The sequence below is a fragment of the Dicentrarchus labrax genome, unplaced genomic scaffold (genome assembly GCF_905237075.1).
Source record: "Dicentrarchus labrax unplaced genomic scaffold, dlabrax2021, whole genome shotgun sequence".
Lineage (NCBI taxonomy): Eukaryota > Metazoa > Chordata > Actinopteri > Moronidae > Dicentrarchus > Dicentrarchus labrax.
The window spans coordinates 22496019-22512203 of record NW_026136702.1 but is presented as its reverse complement, the minus strand read 5'-3'; the positions used below and the strand labels follow the sequence as shown (position 1 = coordinate 22512203).

The following is a 16185-nucleotide window of genomic DNA, read 5'->3' as shown; positions in this document are numbered from 1 at the left end:
GTAGAACAGGTCAGTTTAGATGAGGAGACCACTGTTCTTACAGAGGGGTTATCATAGACTCCAATACAACTTTTTTGGGTTATGTTATCAGTATAAACTTACTCATGTATTCCTTTAGTTCATGTTTTTTTGGTTTTGTATTTTTAATGAAAAGCCAGTGAGTTTTGTTGAAGGTAAAAGAAAATGAAGCAAAGTACTACCATACTACAGTATATATAAGGGTTGAAAGAAGGCCGATGACTAGATATACAGATGTGTTGTTTCTGTTTCATATCTATAATGACAATGAAAGCCCTCAAACCCAACCACTCCTAAATAGTTTATACTCCAAAAAATCTAAATACAAAATAAATAACATACATAAAACTACAAGTGACAGTTGGGTTGTAAATTTAAAAAAAGCACTTATAACTTATTGCATTTAAAAATTGTCCTCAAGTACCACCTTAGTTTAGTTATTGTTTAAGTTTTTACTTAAACCTCTAAATATAATTATGAAAATAGTAGGACTTCTTCAAAGATAAATGTGAAAATGCAGAGTATTATTTAGTTATACTTTCAATCAATAAAAGGTTAAACATATTTTTTAAATCAATATTTTGAGGTTTAATGTTCCTTTACGCTCATAGTGCAATTGGGCTTATAGCGTTTATTATTCTCAGTACAAGCCTTCTCAGGCCAATATAAATATCTCTGTGTTACACAATGTGAAGTACGGCTAGTAATAATTCATGCTATTGATGAAACATTACATTTAGAGTAAAAACGAATCAATAGGCAGTGAGAAGCAATAAAAGATAAGTGTGTGTATATGATGGAAAGAAAGATGGACGGAGAGAGAGAATAAATCGCTGGATGCTCTGGATGCTTCTATCTGTGCAGAGACGATTTGTAGAGAAATGGTACTTACTGAAACTCCCATCACTTGCACTGTCCTTCCATTGACAGACAATGACACTATCCTCAGTTGTCAACGGGTAAAGCTTTAGAAAAGGAGCATTAAAAAGCCATTTGGACAGGGCAATTTTAAGTCATTTTGCTCCACTATCTCTCTCATCCAACTGCTCCATCGCAGAGGTCTGCCGGCCATTAGCACGTTTTCCACCTGCGTTCATGGCAAGTTGTCATAATCGTTTAACTCACAGGGGCTGGTATAAGGAGGGCTGTCATTAGATGAGACAGTTGCCTAAATCGCTAAAGTTGTGTGCTTGCACATGGACACACACACACACACACACACACACAAAGTCATACCGTCACATCTAAGAAATGTCAACAGAAAGAAATGTCACAGGGCAGCAAGAAACAGACGTTCACAGCAGAAATGTATTTACTATAGGGGTAACCCTTGCTTTCCACGTTTTGTTGCCCCTAAGTGCAGAGTCAAGTAGAATCAAAAGTTTTTATTTATTTTACTGAATTCTGTTGAAAATGATTTTTATAGAGCTTGGTTCAATATATGAGCAAATACAAACTCCATACCATAAAAACAAGCCAATCACCAGACACTGACGTTGCTTCAGAGTAAAGGATGTCTAATATCTTGTTTCTTCCTATCCTCTCCCCTCACATATTTTCCATGTCTTCAGTGGAAGGGACTAAGATGCAAAGAAAAGATGCCAGTGAGGTAAATGTGGATGCAATGTGTCTCTCTCCAGAGTTAAGGAACCAACTGGTGCTTACTGCGCTAACAGAGCCACCCCCCCCCATATCCCACCCCTAAATACCCTCAACCAAGTTTGGTTGATGAGAGGACAGCCTAGAGGGCAGTGCTTCATTCAATAATAAATACAACAGAAACAAAAAAACAAGCTTTAAGCTGCAGAAGGAGAGAAAGGGGAACAAAAAGTCAGACAAACAAAGACAAACATGAAGAATGGACAGAGAGGGAAAGAGGAAGCAAGCAATGTGCTACTGCGAGACGAGGCAGGAGAATTGCCTCGCCTCGTCTTCCACCCTTGCCCAGTTATTAATGACCTGTGACTGGAGGGTGGGAGCAAGCAGCGAGCATACCAGCCTGCACTGCTCTGGGATAATCTGCATCCCACTGCCATATTCTTCACTAAGCACCAGCTGACAAGACCCATACTTCACTATAAATTGGGCCTTCCAGATCCATTAGGCTCTGTATGTGGGCTCAGCCAAAAGTCTTGATCAGATGCTCGATGGGAAACAGGACGATGAATAAGAGAAAACAATGCAACGTTGTGTGGAATGATTGACAAGGCTGTTGTTCTTAATATTAAGTCCAAAACATTTTGCTATTCACTTGTGTAAATATTTTCAGAAAGTCACACAGGAGTGCACGCCAGATGGATTGCTGCAATCAATATGAATTTCCATTCTTTTCTCTCCCTCTCTTTTGTGATTGCTTGCTATCTCTGTCTATAGCAATAGACAAGTGGAAGGTAAATTGGCCTCAGCAATCAGTATCCATTAGGCTCCATTGCAATAGTCGATTTTGCGTTTGCCACAGAGCTCACCTGCAGAGGGAGGAATATAATTTTATAGGACAATATAATATGGTTTTTTTTTTGACCATTTATACATAAAAGATGAATGCAGAATACATTCTGTCATTGTAGGCAGAGGGAATGTGAAGGAGAGAATCAGCAATTATTGACACTGCTAATGTTAGACAGAAAGTGTATGTGACCTATAGACAACAAATCCAATATTTTCAGGGCTGCGTACTTTTATCATCCAGACAGAAATACTCAGCAATCCACATGTGGCCACATATGTGCACACGGTGTGTTCGTGTATACTCTAGTCATCACCTTCACCAGCTGCAGCTGAGAGGAATAGCAGCCATGATAATGCTGTTCAATGATACGTCTGTGATTCTTGAAGGCAGTTAAACAGACTGTGCGCTCTACTGTTCTGTGTCGCTGTGGTGAGCTGGGTGGAGACGGAGCATGGGCCGCGATACAAGCGAGCCAGGAGCGGCCCAGCTGGTCAATGAGACACACCTGCAGCTAATTAACCTCTGCCTATACGTGTGTTTCAATAGAAGCTGACAGTAGAGGGGTATCAGTAGCAAACTGCCAACGCCCTGCTGTGCACCGGGAACCTGGAAATGCTGGGTGTAAATGACACTGCCACTTTCGGCTCTGAGAGCTGGAACTGTAATTAGCCTGTGGACAGGTGAACTGTTCCAAAATAGACCCACACGGATTCTAGCAGTCTCTCAGCAGCCGTGTGCAGCTCAATAAATGTATGCACAAAGAGAACACATCTATCTTTTGTTTCAGTTTGAACCACAGTGAAAGTAAAATGGACAAACACATGTTGGGAATATGAAATCTCCATTGGCAACAGCCCTACATCACCTAGTCTGCCTGCAGAGAAGTCAGTTTGTCATGCAGCAAGCAACACCATCAGTAGTGAAACTTGGCAAGCTGAATGGAATGAAAGAGGACAGAGAATCTACTGCTACCATCTACAGTAGAACAATTTGTCTTCCCATCTTCCCTTGGTGTCGCTACAGAAGAAAGTGCAACTGGGGAAGATCAACCAAAACATGAAGAATGTAATCTTGTACCTGTGTGGTCTCAGCATGGGTAGACATCAGTGACACTTGAAGGGTGAAACTTGTCTGGAAAAAATTACAAACTTTGACGCTCTATGACCCTGCTTTGGTCAGTCCAGACCATGCCAAAGTCGCTGGTGTTTACATCTGCCCTTGCAGAACAAAATGCCTAAAACCCCACAAAGTCAGCTCAGAGACCAGACTAAGAAATGTTTCAGAGGCAGCTACCTTCCAGTCTCCACTGCTCCTGAGCTTCTTAACTTTACTATTTGCTGTTTGCACCATAGTGCCTTTCATTTCTTTTCTTCTCATGCTCCTCTACCCTTTCTCTGTGGTGTGTGTATGTGTCTGCTGTGCTGCTCTCAGCAGGGCCTCAGTCTCAGATGGAATTGAGTGTGAAGCTGTGGTGGCCCTGCTGAGGGGCTACAGCAGCGTGTTCTTCCTTAAAGATAAGATAAGATAAGATGTATTGGGGAAATTTTTCTTTTCACTCTTTTTTTCCAATTCTTACACACACACACACACACACACACGCACACGCACACGCACACACAGGCTGAAATACACACTTCATGCACTTTTGGACATGCAAACAGGGAGAGAGATGGTGGAGTGATGGGCTCGCCACGTTAGCGGCACCCATGAGCAGTTTCTTGTTTCTTCTTCTTCTTTAGGTTTGTGTCATGGTACTGCAAACATAGTAGTTCTTTTTCACAGAGGATATTTTGACTTGTCATGGCAGCAAAAGTACAGGTGGAACCAACAACAGGCTGTCAGGTGTCCCAGTAAGCCATTCCAGTGAGTCTGACAGAACTGCTTTCAGTTACTAACTCAAGCTATTGCCAGCAATAGCAATACTGTAGGTCTTGATTAGATATAGCAAGTTAGGTAGACTTACAGGAGACTTACCACACCATTAGACTAGATTAGATTATACATTTCCTATCTTAATTATTTTATACATGAGGTTTCATTCTTGAGATAAAACTCATGAACTATAACTAATTTTATTGTAATATTAACTGAGGGAAATTACCCTAATATAAGTAGGATTGTCTGGTTTACCTGATATATGAGAGTGTAGGGCAAATTTTTATTTAAATTTACATTTGCAAAATCTGTGTAAGTGCAGTTTGATTCACCACAGCAGAAGCTTGTGGACTATGTTACTAATTGTACAGCACAGACAAATAGATTTAGTGATCGAGGAGATAGTGAACACTGTTAATGTGTAAGATGGATTCTTTTCTTCTGGTTTCAAAGAGACCTGCTGTCAACGAGAGACGTCTTTTGTTGTTTTTAATGGGTAGTCTAGATGTGAATGTTGCCATTTCCTTCACCCCAGGCATATGCCAATTAAACTAAAAGTACTATGTGTCTCTGCAGCTAGAGCATCATACAAAGCAAGCAATATTATTTCTAATATTATAAAGTACAAAATCTTGATCTAGGATTCAAAGGGTTTCAATCCGCTCCTGGTGATTGTTAGGCATTAAAGAAACTCACATCTTTCCCATATTAAGAGCCAGATCAGCTCAGACCCTTTCTGGCTTTGGTATTTCACATCTTAAGAACCAGACTAGCTCAGACCCCTCCTGGCTTTGGTATCGTACGGATGTCAAGCACACAGACTTGACAGTTCTTTATCCATATCCTGGTAGGTTGGATTTGCCTTGCCACAATAAGTCAGTAAAGAAGGAGGGCTGATACCAGAGCTGACGCCAGAGACGTCAAGTACTTCTGAGCATTAAGCCAGCACTTTTCCTCCTCGTCTTTCAGATGGTGTGAATTCAACAAGATGTCTCCTGAGACTCCGCTTCTCACTTCCCAACCCTGTGTGAGAATGTCAGGATGGAGACGCAGCCATGCAGAAACACAAATGCAAAAATGTAGAGCACAGACACAACACACACACACACACACACACACACACACACACACACACACACACACACACACACACACACACAGTTAAAGAAATGTGCCAGTATGACTTGAAACAAGGACATTCAGTAAGAGAGCTCAGTAGTTGCAACTGCACAACTTTCTAACAAATCTTACGTCACATGAAAAAAAAAGGGTTCACGTGACCTACAGTATTTCCTCACCTACAGATACTGATCTGTACAGCCTACTGTGATACTACATGTCCTGTCAACAAGTCTTATACTTTAGAATTTTTAAATGCTGATGTCGGCGACCTACCAGAGAACACCATTTGTTATTTCTTCAAATTTCTAACAAACATATGTTTACATTGACTTAATCACCAGTGACAGCTCTTAGGGAGGAGGTGTGGGTGGACTGATGGGTCATTGAGTAATCACTTCGTCGTTTCCTTTTTTACATGACTTCAATCTTTCACGAACCTTAAACAATTCAAGTCTCAAGTAAACCAAGTCTAACAGCAGCCCTCTTTTTGTGACTTAAGTCTGACGTGAGTCACACATGTTAAAATGCCCAACTTTATAGCTGAAATAACCATGTTTACAGCCTGGTACAAAAAAAATTGTTTTGTTTCTATAGCTAATTTCCCCGTTAATGATATGGCAGGTGACTTTACATATAGCTCTTTTTTGAAATTATACTAAAGCTTAAAGTTTTGCATATTAAGGGCATGGCCACTTTGAGTGACAGTTGGATGCCGTCCCAGGTGGCTGATTTCAGGAAACAGGCTTCATTCACCCTGCCTCAGCTTCCCTGCACCAGTGTCCATGTTCACTCCCTGTTGTATGGTATGTATCTATGCTTAGTAACATGAAAATTTTTTATTGGCATCTTTGCACTTTGCTTACCTAGTTTGCAGTCTGTTCCCAAAGCCCTCATACATACATACATACATTTTAACCAGTTTGCGAACTGTACCGCGGCTTTCGGGGGGGCTAATGTATATCGGGGGGAGGGGGGCGCGCTTGCGCGTGCCTCGGAGCAGGGACTGACTCAAAACACATCCATTATTACAAGCCTGTACACCTACTTGCCTTCTGTCAGCACATATCACATCCATCCTTTTAGACATGATGACTGCAAAACATACGGGGCAGTAAATACAATTCAGCACTGAAATTGAGCGGGTCCAGCGGCTCCAGCGCAAATGGTCTAAAGTGGGTCTTTTTTTCGTTTCCGATGTCTTATTTAAAGTGACGTTTAAGACATAGCGCCCCCCACTTCAATGGTGAGGACAAGAATTGCATAAAGTGAAATAGTGATGCGTAATGCGCAAATCATACATTAAAAATAGCCTAATTTTACACATGATCCATGATTATGACAATACAAAAAAACAAAACACAAAACAAAAAGGAATTGCATGGGAAAAAACAGCATTTTGCCAATATTTATTTATTATAGAGACCCCCCCAAAATTTCACAAATCATGTTTTCAGAATCAGAATCAGAATCAGATATACTTTAATAATCCCGTGGGGAAATTACTTGTGGGGGGAGCTCATGTCTCATTAAGGGGGGCTGAGACCTCCCCAGTAGTTCGCACCCTGATTTTAACCTGTTTTCTCTTGACTTTGCTAAATGATAAAGATAGATACTACTTCATGAAAAGTTTACCAAATTGTCTTAAGGTCACGGTCAGCTACAGAGCACCACCCCTGGAGCTCATCTGTGTTCACTGTTTTGCCCAAGGACACTTAATTCATACCATGTTCATTCACATGAAGGATCTCCTATCCTTGTACTCAGCTGAAAGATATTTTGTTTTTGAGCATTGCTGCGAGGCTCAAGCACAAATGAAGTGTTTTCACAGTTGTGACTAAGCAACACGTATCACATGGTTAGAAGGGCATTATTGTAACAATCCAAGGTGACTCACATTGCCCTTGCTTCAACAGCTTGCCCATAATAAAAAGCATAAAGCTTAAAGCAATCACACATTTTATGCCTCCTTTATATCTTATGTATTCAAACATGCATACAACGTGAAACCTCTGCTTGTATTCACAGGGAAATTGGACTTGCATGATTACTGCAATGTTATCATCTGTGGTGCACACAAACCTACCAAGCATGAAATCAGATCTCATAAAGATAGTGTGAATTAAATTTGTATTCAGATTTAAATCTCTAAATCTCTCTCTCTCTGTCTGTGGGGTGTGATATGATGCATGTACTGTAATGTAGATGGAAATATGCTGATTCTGACTCTGCCTCGCAGCCTTGTAAAACTAGACTGTCTCGGCTCCCAGACCTTTGATTCAGAAAGGTTGAATATGTCTTTCAAAGAAGCCAAGACAATGATTGTGGAAGGACTATGTGGACGATGGAAGTAGTAAAGAAAGAGACTGAGGTAGGGCAGAAGAGAGAAGGAATACTATTCAAAGAGAATACATTTAGAGTCTAGTTTGTGTTAGCTCCTGAATACTGTATTATCCTGTGAAAGTTCCTCAGAATGGATAGTGCCAATCAGCAACCTCCCAGTTGGAACAACAAAAGATGTCTCAACCACTAAAGCAGTTTGAACTCATTTTTTCTGCAATGAAAAGATTTGACATACTGTACATAAGGATGTCAACAAAAAGCCTTTGTTGCTCTTTGACAGTTTCGGGGGGGCACCTAAACAATTCTTTGATCTCAAACACATCCCATCAAGCGAGTTAGGTGATGAGCCTTGTCAGCATTTTTTAACTAAATACGCATCAGTGAGTCATCTGTAACCATTGAGATCTTCTGTTGTGGTTGGAAATTAGCTTTTATATGAGAGAGCTTAAAAGCTTTATGATTTTGTTAAAGACTTAAATAGGTTTTTAACCTTTTTAACCCTCTATGAAACAAATTTCAGGCTTCATCATTTGTCTGATGAAGACCGTAATGCAACCCTCTGTGTTTAACTGATGGACAGAAAGCTTTACTTGTTGTTACAGTTAGTTAACCGCTAAGCTATCTATCTCAGTCTGTGCTGCTCGGACTGGGAGCTCAAAGCACTGGGGCACCGCTGGGAGGAGGAGGTTTTCAGGCTTGGGGCAAGGGGGAGCCAGTACGGAATGCTGACTGTGTTATGCCAGGACCGGAGCCAGACAAGCAGGCAATGTTACCGGGCTTAGCAGCCTGTGTGGACATGACAGAGGCCGAAACACCTAAGAGGACTTGGATGAAGGAAATAGGAAGAGAAAAATAGAGTGTGACCGCCAGACAAAAAAAATAAAAAATAAATCAGGCTTTTAGTCGTTTGCTAGAACTTTGTGAAATAAAAAGGTGCAGACAAACAGCGAGCTGGCTTTCTTGCTGTTGGACTAGTCAGTAATAATTAGCTGCTTGCTATGTTTTGTGTTGTTGCACTTGCTCGATGTTTGGGTGTGTTACCAAAGTCGTCGACTCGCTAGTTTTTGATAAGCAATAAGAAATGTAATTTATAACAATTGCATGTGTACAGCTGTCAATATTTATGAAAGTGGTATTGCCCTTTTAAACTGGCGGCACAAAATCACAAACAAATCTTACATAGTATAACTTTAAGGTGGACTGTGCATTGATTTAATAAATACTTTTGGAGCTCACCAAATTAAGTGTGTGGACAACCTCTCTCTCATAATCTCTTTGTCATACACCTAGCCGGAGTTGGATGTGCACAAAACCCACCACACTACCTAAATGCAAGACCACATGTGATAAGGATGATTTAAGATTTTAGTTTTGGTACAGTTAGAGCAGCCTGGGCCAACAAAAAAATCAATAAACCTTTGAATAAAAGCTGTACAGCTGTTGATTCCTGACTAGCCTATAAATCAATTAATAATTAGTCTTCATTACTTTAAAATGTGTTTTTTTTAATAAATAATTAATCCCTTAACATTCCCTTTCCTCTCTTTTTTCATCTCTTTGTTAAAATCATTGCATCTCACTATCTGACTTTACCACACATAATTTGCATTAGCTTGTTTCAACTCTTAGCTATGTTCAAGCCATATGATGTTTACACTGATTGAAATATTCAAACCCAAGACTTTTTTTCGGGGGGTGCACCATTGCGTCATAAGCATCAAATGGAAATATTCTAGAAGCTTTCAACATTTTACACACATTTCCCCAAAATTTTGTCATATTTGGTATCCTTGGAAACTTTGGGATCTCCACAGCATTAGTGTCTAAGTGACCTACCACTGAGTCACTGTTCTTTCTGGTCTACATAGCTTAATTTGCCAGGCAAATATGGAAAACGTTTGCTGGTTTGAGCTTCTCAAATGTGAGAATTTGCTGCTTTTCTCTGTTTTAAATAATTGTAAATTGAACAATTAAAGGCCGTATGTCAGATAAAACAAGAATCTTGAAAGCTTTTGCTCTCAGAACGTCTTATATATTCCACTATTTTTTGAGATTCTATAGCCTAAATGATCAATAAATTGTAATTAAAATACATTTATTAATTTCCTTCTTTTGAGAACTCTTATGCAGTTTTTAAAGCCACAAACATTTCTATCTTTTTCGCCTAATCTCTCACACTCATTGTGCTTGTAAAGCTATTGGAGTCATGACTCTCCTGTCGTCCTCTGAGACCCTGAGACAGTGTGATAGCCCAACCCAGAAGATGTGTCCACTTTCATCCAGCCTCTCTCCTCCTCATCCGCGCCCTTCCTTTCCGTCGAGACCGCAGCATGCCAGAGGTCCTTGGCAGCGTTTGTCTGCCCTGCTGGTGAACCTTTTTAGCTGGCACAACTCAAGCCTCAGTCCATCTGAGGCTCGTGCCACTTAGTGTTAGGAGATGAGTTGGACAGAGAACCATAGGCTGGGGAAAAGGGATGAGGTCTGACGCTTGGACAAGATGCGTGTTAAGGAAAGGATGGCACGGAGGAGGTTAGCAAGAGACAGATGGGGGCGAGAGGGGGCCGTCAGGAGGGAAATTTGGTAGCGGGAACAAGGATGTCAACACTGAGGCAAGCTCGAACATGAGACACAAAGGTAACCCGGGAAATTAGGATTTGATGAGCTGCGAGCAAAAGAGTCAAGGAAAGTGATGCCGTGACAAGATTATCTGAGGGGTGAGGAAAGAAGAGGGAGGCCACAATCTACCACTCTTCTTTTCCAATTTTGCACTTACCAACTTTTTGAGGCAGGAAGTAGTTGAGTAAAATGGGAAAAAAGAAAGAAAAAGGTGGTGTTACTGAAAAAATAAATCCATATGCTTTATGACATTGTGTTCTGTAGAAGGGAACAGAAAACAGGGACTTGTCAGAAATAAAGAAGCTAGTCAAGAGTGGGATCGAAACCAGTGAGAAGAATGGCCTAAAAGTAGGCCGATCAATTCTTACTATCAGAAAATGAATTGAGGATAGAGATTTGGCAGAGAGTTAGAGAAAGTTGCAAAGAATGGGTAAATGAGATCAGAAATGTATGAGGGAGCTAAAGCTGATACAAACAGAAAGGTGTATGCGGTGTGTGTCGGGGGTTCAGCCAGGATGCCAAAAAGACTTTACTTTCTTTCCTATACTTTTTTTTCAAAGTCCCCCATTCCTCAGTAATGCCTTGGTAACCCCCAGTCAATTTATATGGAAATTGACCTGGAAGAGTTGATTAATAGATTAATAATCAGTAACTCACTTAGGCGAGAAAACCAATTTGAGGTTATGGTCAAGATTTGGTACTTGTTAGAGAACAACTCTGATTCATGTTGTAACTCAATTTTCTTCACCCCTGGAGTTACAGGCAACACTGTTGAGCCTTTGAGGCACTACAAACAGATCCTGGAACTTGTTTTGATAAAACACAGAGAAAGCCAGGGCATGCAGCTATTTTCTATTATTTCCACATAAGGGTGGATCTCAGGAAAATGAGCCTGTGAGCACAGACAGGTAAAAAGCCCCCCTAGCAGCACCCCTCTCATGGCCAGAAATGTGGCACTCACAGCATTTTTGCATCTTTTTCAGGTTGACCACAACTCTAAAATGCTGCCATTGGTTGAAAACTGCACAACATATCCAATGCAAAACATTTATTGCACAGGTCTGTAATTTCATAGGAAGGTTCCTGGAAAAGTTTAGTTTGTCATGTTGAGTTTATAAGTAAGTTCCTTTTTAAACCCAAGAAAATATTAATTTATCATTAGGAAAGTCGACTTGTATGCTTGCCTTTAAAAACACATTTTTCCAGCTGTCCTGAGATAAAGACATTCTAGGTTATGCTATTAATTGGAATCAACAGAAGGCTCAACAATTGAACAGCGTCCATTTTCAGTCTAATTAGCACCAAGGCATCCTTTATTTATTTTATTGCGCTGAATGTACAATTACATATCAGTTCTTTTCTAGGAAACTATGGCATCCATAAAATAAATTATTACCCACAATCAGATTATTGATTGATTGAAGATTATATTTTCTTAAAGCAGATTTATTTGGCTGTCAGACATATTTCTAGGTTAAGTAAACGCAAATATCACAAATTAGTAGTTGATAAAAAGTCAAATAGATGGTGTTGCTTTCGGGCCAGTTGCCCCCCTAGGCCCCTGGGTCTGTGCTCGGTACAGGTAAAAGCTTTGAAGGAATTACCATTACACAAAGAGGATAATGTCTAAGGCTTCCTCACAATGATCAACAGATGAAGTAGCAACACAGTCAACAACTGTGGCCATCTGACATTTGACAAATTGTTTAAGTGATGAGGATGGTAACAGTTCTTAGCTACCAATACGTTCAGGTCAGTAGGTTTGGTGTACAAACAAAGCGATGGGTGTCACTTCAGTGAACACCAATGTTGTTCTAACAAGGACAATTACCCTAATACTTGCTTGGAATTAAAAACCTCATTACAGAGACTTAATTAATGATCTGGAAAGTGAAGGATATTAACAAAGAGCAAGTGATACCAGTGTTGTTGCATTTGCCACATTTAATCTACATGTCTCATTTATGGCAGATTTTCCCTTGCAATCAAGTAGAACATTTAATATTCATAATGAGAAATGTACATTTCATAATATTACCAGAGAGGGTTTTTTTCTTTTACATTGGACAATTATGAGGTAAAAATCCCCAAAGGCACAGTACTGTCCTTTTACGTTAAATGGTGCTATTACAGCATGTACCTTGTTAGTAGAAAAGTTACAGATAAGCTATTGTACTGGCACAACCTTAGTGCCTCTGTGACAAGGTTGCATATTTGTTGGAATAAGCTGAGGAACAGGGAAATTAATATGGCATAGATAGCAAGCGGTAAGGATAGAAGTTAGGGCAATTTGTGCTCTTCCCTCAGCTATATGACATTGAGAGGACCATGTCTTTGGGAGATAAATAAATGGTAGACGTGACATTAGTCTGAGTAGGAGAGGGTATTTGAGAATGCAGAGAATAGAAGACAAAATGAAAAGGTAATATGAGGCCAAAAATAAGAAAGAGGAGAATGTAATTGAAGACAGAAAAGCTAAGGTTGATATGCTGCAAACATAAATTATTGTTACTCTGACATAAAAGAAAACTTGGCTGTAGATTGCTTGGAATCGTTGTAATGTAATTTTAAGCTAAAGGATTCAGAGGTATTATATAATTTTTTACTTTCTCACATTATTTTCAATGTTTTCATCCATAAAAATTTTACTTCAAAATATTTACTCTGCTTTGTAGTGGCCCTGTTTCACAGTGTGTATCAATGCATACAACAGGCATTGGCTTTTAGAATTAGAACCATGGCACCTGCTGGCTTTTTAATCAGGGACTGATGCTCACCTGGGGTGCCAGGTGAATGCAATTATCTAGCAAAAACCACCAAAAACCATCAGTACCTGCATTAAAACCCACTGATAAAAGATCTAAATATTGTGCAAGTATATACACAAAATAATGTCTAATATTACTTGTGGTAAGAGAAGAAACCAACCTATCACTGCATTGCTGCTGCAATAACTTGCAGCATTTTTTAGGAAATACCATTCATGGCTATTTCAAGGGGAATATGCAATATGAAACAAACAGCTGAATTATCTTTACACTATGTCTAGTTGAGTGCTTCTATAATGGCATTCAAGCTATTATTATCCATTTCCCTATCTTGCAGGATGTTTGCACAGCAGAGCTGAGGACTTAGCGATAGCACATACAGCAAAGGCTTGTGTAAGGTCATAGACATTGAATTAGTTTTTTTCATGTGCTTTATTAATAATAATTAATAAAATTAATAATAGTCTGAGAAATATTACCCCTTTTTTCCCCCTCATGTTTACATTGGACTCATGGTGAAATGATAGATGCTGGTGCACTGAATACACTGAAGTTCACAAATTTGGAAACTCACTTGGGTCAGACAGGATGGAGTCTGTCTTGGGCAGAAATTGGTCACAGCGGATTCCCTGGTAGCCTTCTCGACACCTGGTGGAGAAAAGAGAGGAATAAATGATCAGCCAAGGAGTCAGGTGTATTAAACTGCCTCCTCATGTTCTGAGGTACATGTAGTTAAGGCTCAGTTCTTGTGCAAGGGAGCTGGATTGCAAGAAAGTGCAAAGTAAGGCAAGGTGATAGGAAGAAACTGAAGAAGTGTGGTGATCTTTACAGGCTGAAACCTGCAATGGAAAATAATTTCATTTTCTCAACGAAAACATCTGTCTTTTCAGCCAAAATCACAAATTGGGGCTGCAGCAGAAAAGGACCATCCAATCCCCATTAAGTGAGACCTTATAACCTTTCTCTATATGCGGATAAATTAGTTTCAGGGTCCTTTTTTTTCCTTGCTTGGGAAAAAAATCTTCACAGAACACACCAAGTGATCAATCAAAATTTAACAACTGTGTGAAAGGTAGGGTCAGTTACCCAGGAGAAAGACTGATTGTTGAATCTCTTTTCTATAGTCATGTTGTTTGTTTCCCATTTACCATAACTGAAAGCGTCGGTATTTGACGACTTGGGACTGAACAATCAACTATCTTTCTCCTGAATAACTGACCCCACCTTGTGAGATGTAGCTGGACTTGCCAATGACAATGAATCTGCAGTAAAAATAGTATTTGTCCATAATGCTCTCAACCCCTACAAGCCAGCAAGAGAGACAAGACATTTTGATAAAGACTGCGCAATTAATTGAAGACCCATTGGTTTCTGGGTAGTCCTCAAACTTTCCAGAAACTTCAACAGTTGAATTTGATTGACACTTTTCGTGAGAGTGCCAGTCAGGCAATGATCATTAAGCAGCTAATGAAATGTGAAATGTGTTTAAGCTGTTCTTCATAAAATGTCTTAGGAAAAGGCAATGCATTGCAAGGATGTGTTTTTAATTAATTTCAGCTCAATAAATGTATCCTTATCAACATATATAAGTGTAACTGTGTTGCATAGTGCACAGAGATGGAGGCTAAAATGCCAGTAAAGCCTAATTGGGTGCTTCAGTTGCTTTGGATATCAATCTTTGCCTCCGGCCATTTTTACCTTTCTCGCTGTTCGGTTTTTCTCTGTCCCTCTTGAGGAAACTCTCACAGTCTCATACATGCAAATGAAATAGAAACTTCAGCAACAAAAGCAGTTAGTGCCTCCTCTCTAAATTTGACCCTACTATATCTATTCAATCCATCATTCAGTCACTTTCTCAACTTCTGTTTCACTAAGTCTCAGTTTTCTCTTCTACCCAGCCTGCATCCCAATTCCTCCCCTGTTTACCCCTGTGGCTTTGTTTCATTGACACTCTTGGAATTAATCTGTATCTGCTCTGACAAGTTGACAGCAGAGCAAATATACATATCCCAGCGGTCCCTGCTTTTGGAAGCCCCCAACTGAGTGAACATCTAGGTCCACTCAGACAAAACACCAGAGCTGTGCATAGAGATCAAGCTTACAAAAGAATGTAGTGTGACATCAAAGATTTTACTCTGTGCAGAATGATAATGGCCTCCCTCTTTTTGTCTTTCATCTACGGTGAGTGATTTTCAATTATTAAATGAGCTGCAGTAGGTGGGGAAAGATGCACTCGACTGTGGATGCCAGTGGTTTGCTTAAAGAGCATATTCACATTCGCGAGGGAAAGGGGGCACATATGGTGAGACGTATGGTGAGAAGAGAGTCTGACATTGATGCTGAATCAAAACAAAAAAAGGAACAAAAGGTTTGTGTGACATTAAATTGAATCTCTGACATTTAATTCAAAAGTTCAACATATCAAACTTAATTTGTCTTTGAAATGGGTGGACCTGTGTCCCAATTTCATATTGTGTAATCATTTTAATCAGGTTATGAGGGCAGTGTGTTCACACTGGATTTTTTTATTCTTCAAAAATGTCTGTATGCATACTACAAAATGCTTGATTTTTGAGTGTGCTGTAGTGCACTATTGTCCCACATTGCAATGCAAAAAGGGGATAAAGGATCTACTCACAGCTGCATCACATTACAATAAATGATGGTGGTGAGGCAGATACAGGAATATATTTGAAAACAAGCAACATAAGTTGTACATCATTAGAAAAAACATTTGATCTCTTTGTGAAGTTTAATCCTGGCATTTTAAATTTGCAAACTGATTGACATTTCCGGATGTCCTGTAGGAAAAAAGGGTAAAGTACAGTCATTTCTTGTATACCAAAAACAAGAACTACTACTATAACGAGTAATTAGTACAAACAAGTATGCTGTAAGGAATTCAGAAGTGACACGCAATCAACAGAAGACATTTTGACATGTCACAGCGGGAAAAGCACAGATGTAAATAATGAATTCAATGGCTGAATTAAGTTA

At 39.7% G+C, this 16185-nt stretch overlaps 1 protein-coding gene across 1 annotated transcript in view; it reads right to left on the bottom strand.

The window, feature by feature from the left end:
* Nucleotides 1-16185, bottom strand: part of LOC127352182 (pro-neuregulin-3, membrane-bound isoform) — a 354121-nt gene that overhangs the window by 56861 nt on the left and 281075 nt on the right. The window contains exon 3 of the mRNA XM_051380369.1: nucleotides 13763-13836. Coding sequence (XP_051236329.1) covers nucleotides 13763-13836 — 74 coding nt within the window. The remainder of the gene's footprint in view (nucleotides 1-13762; nucleotides 13837-16185) is intronic.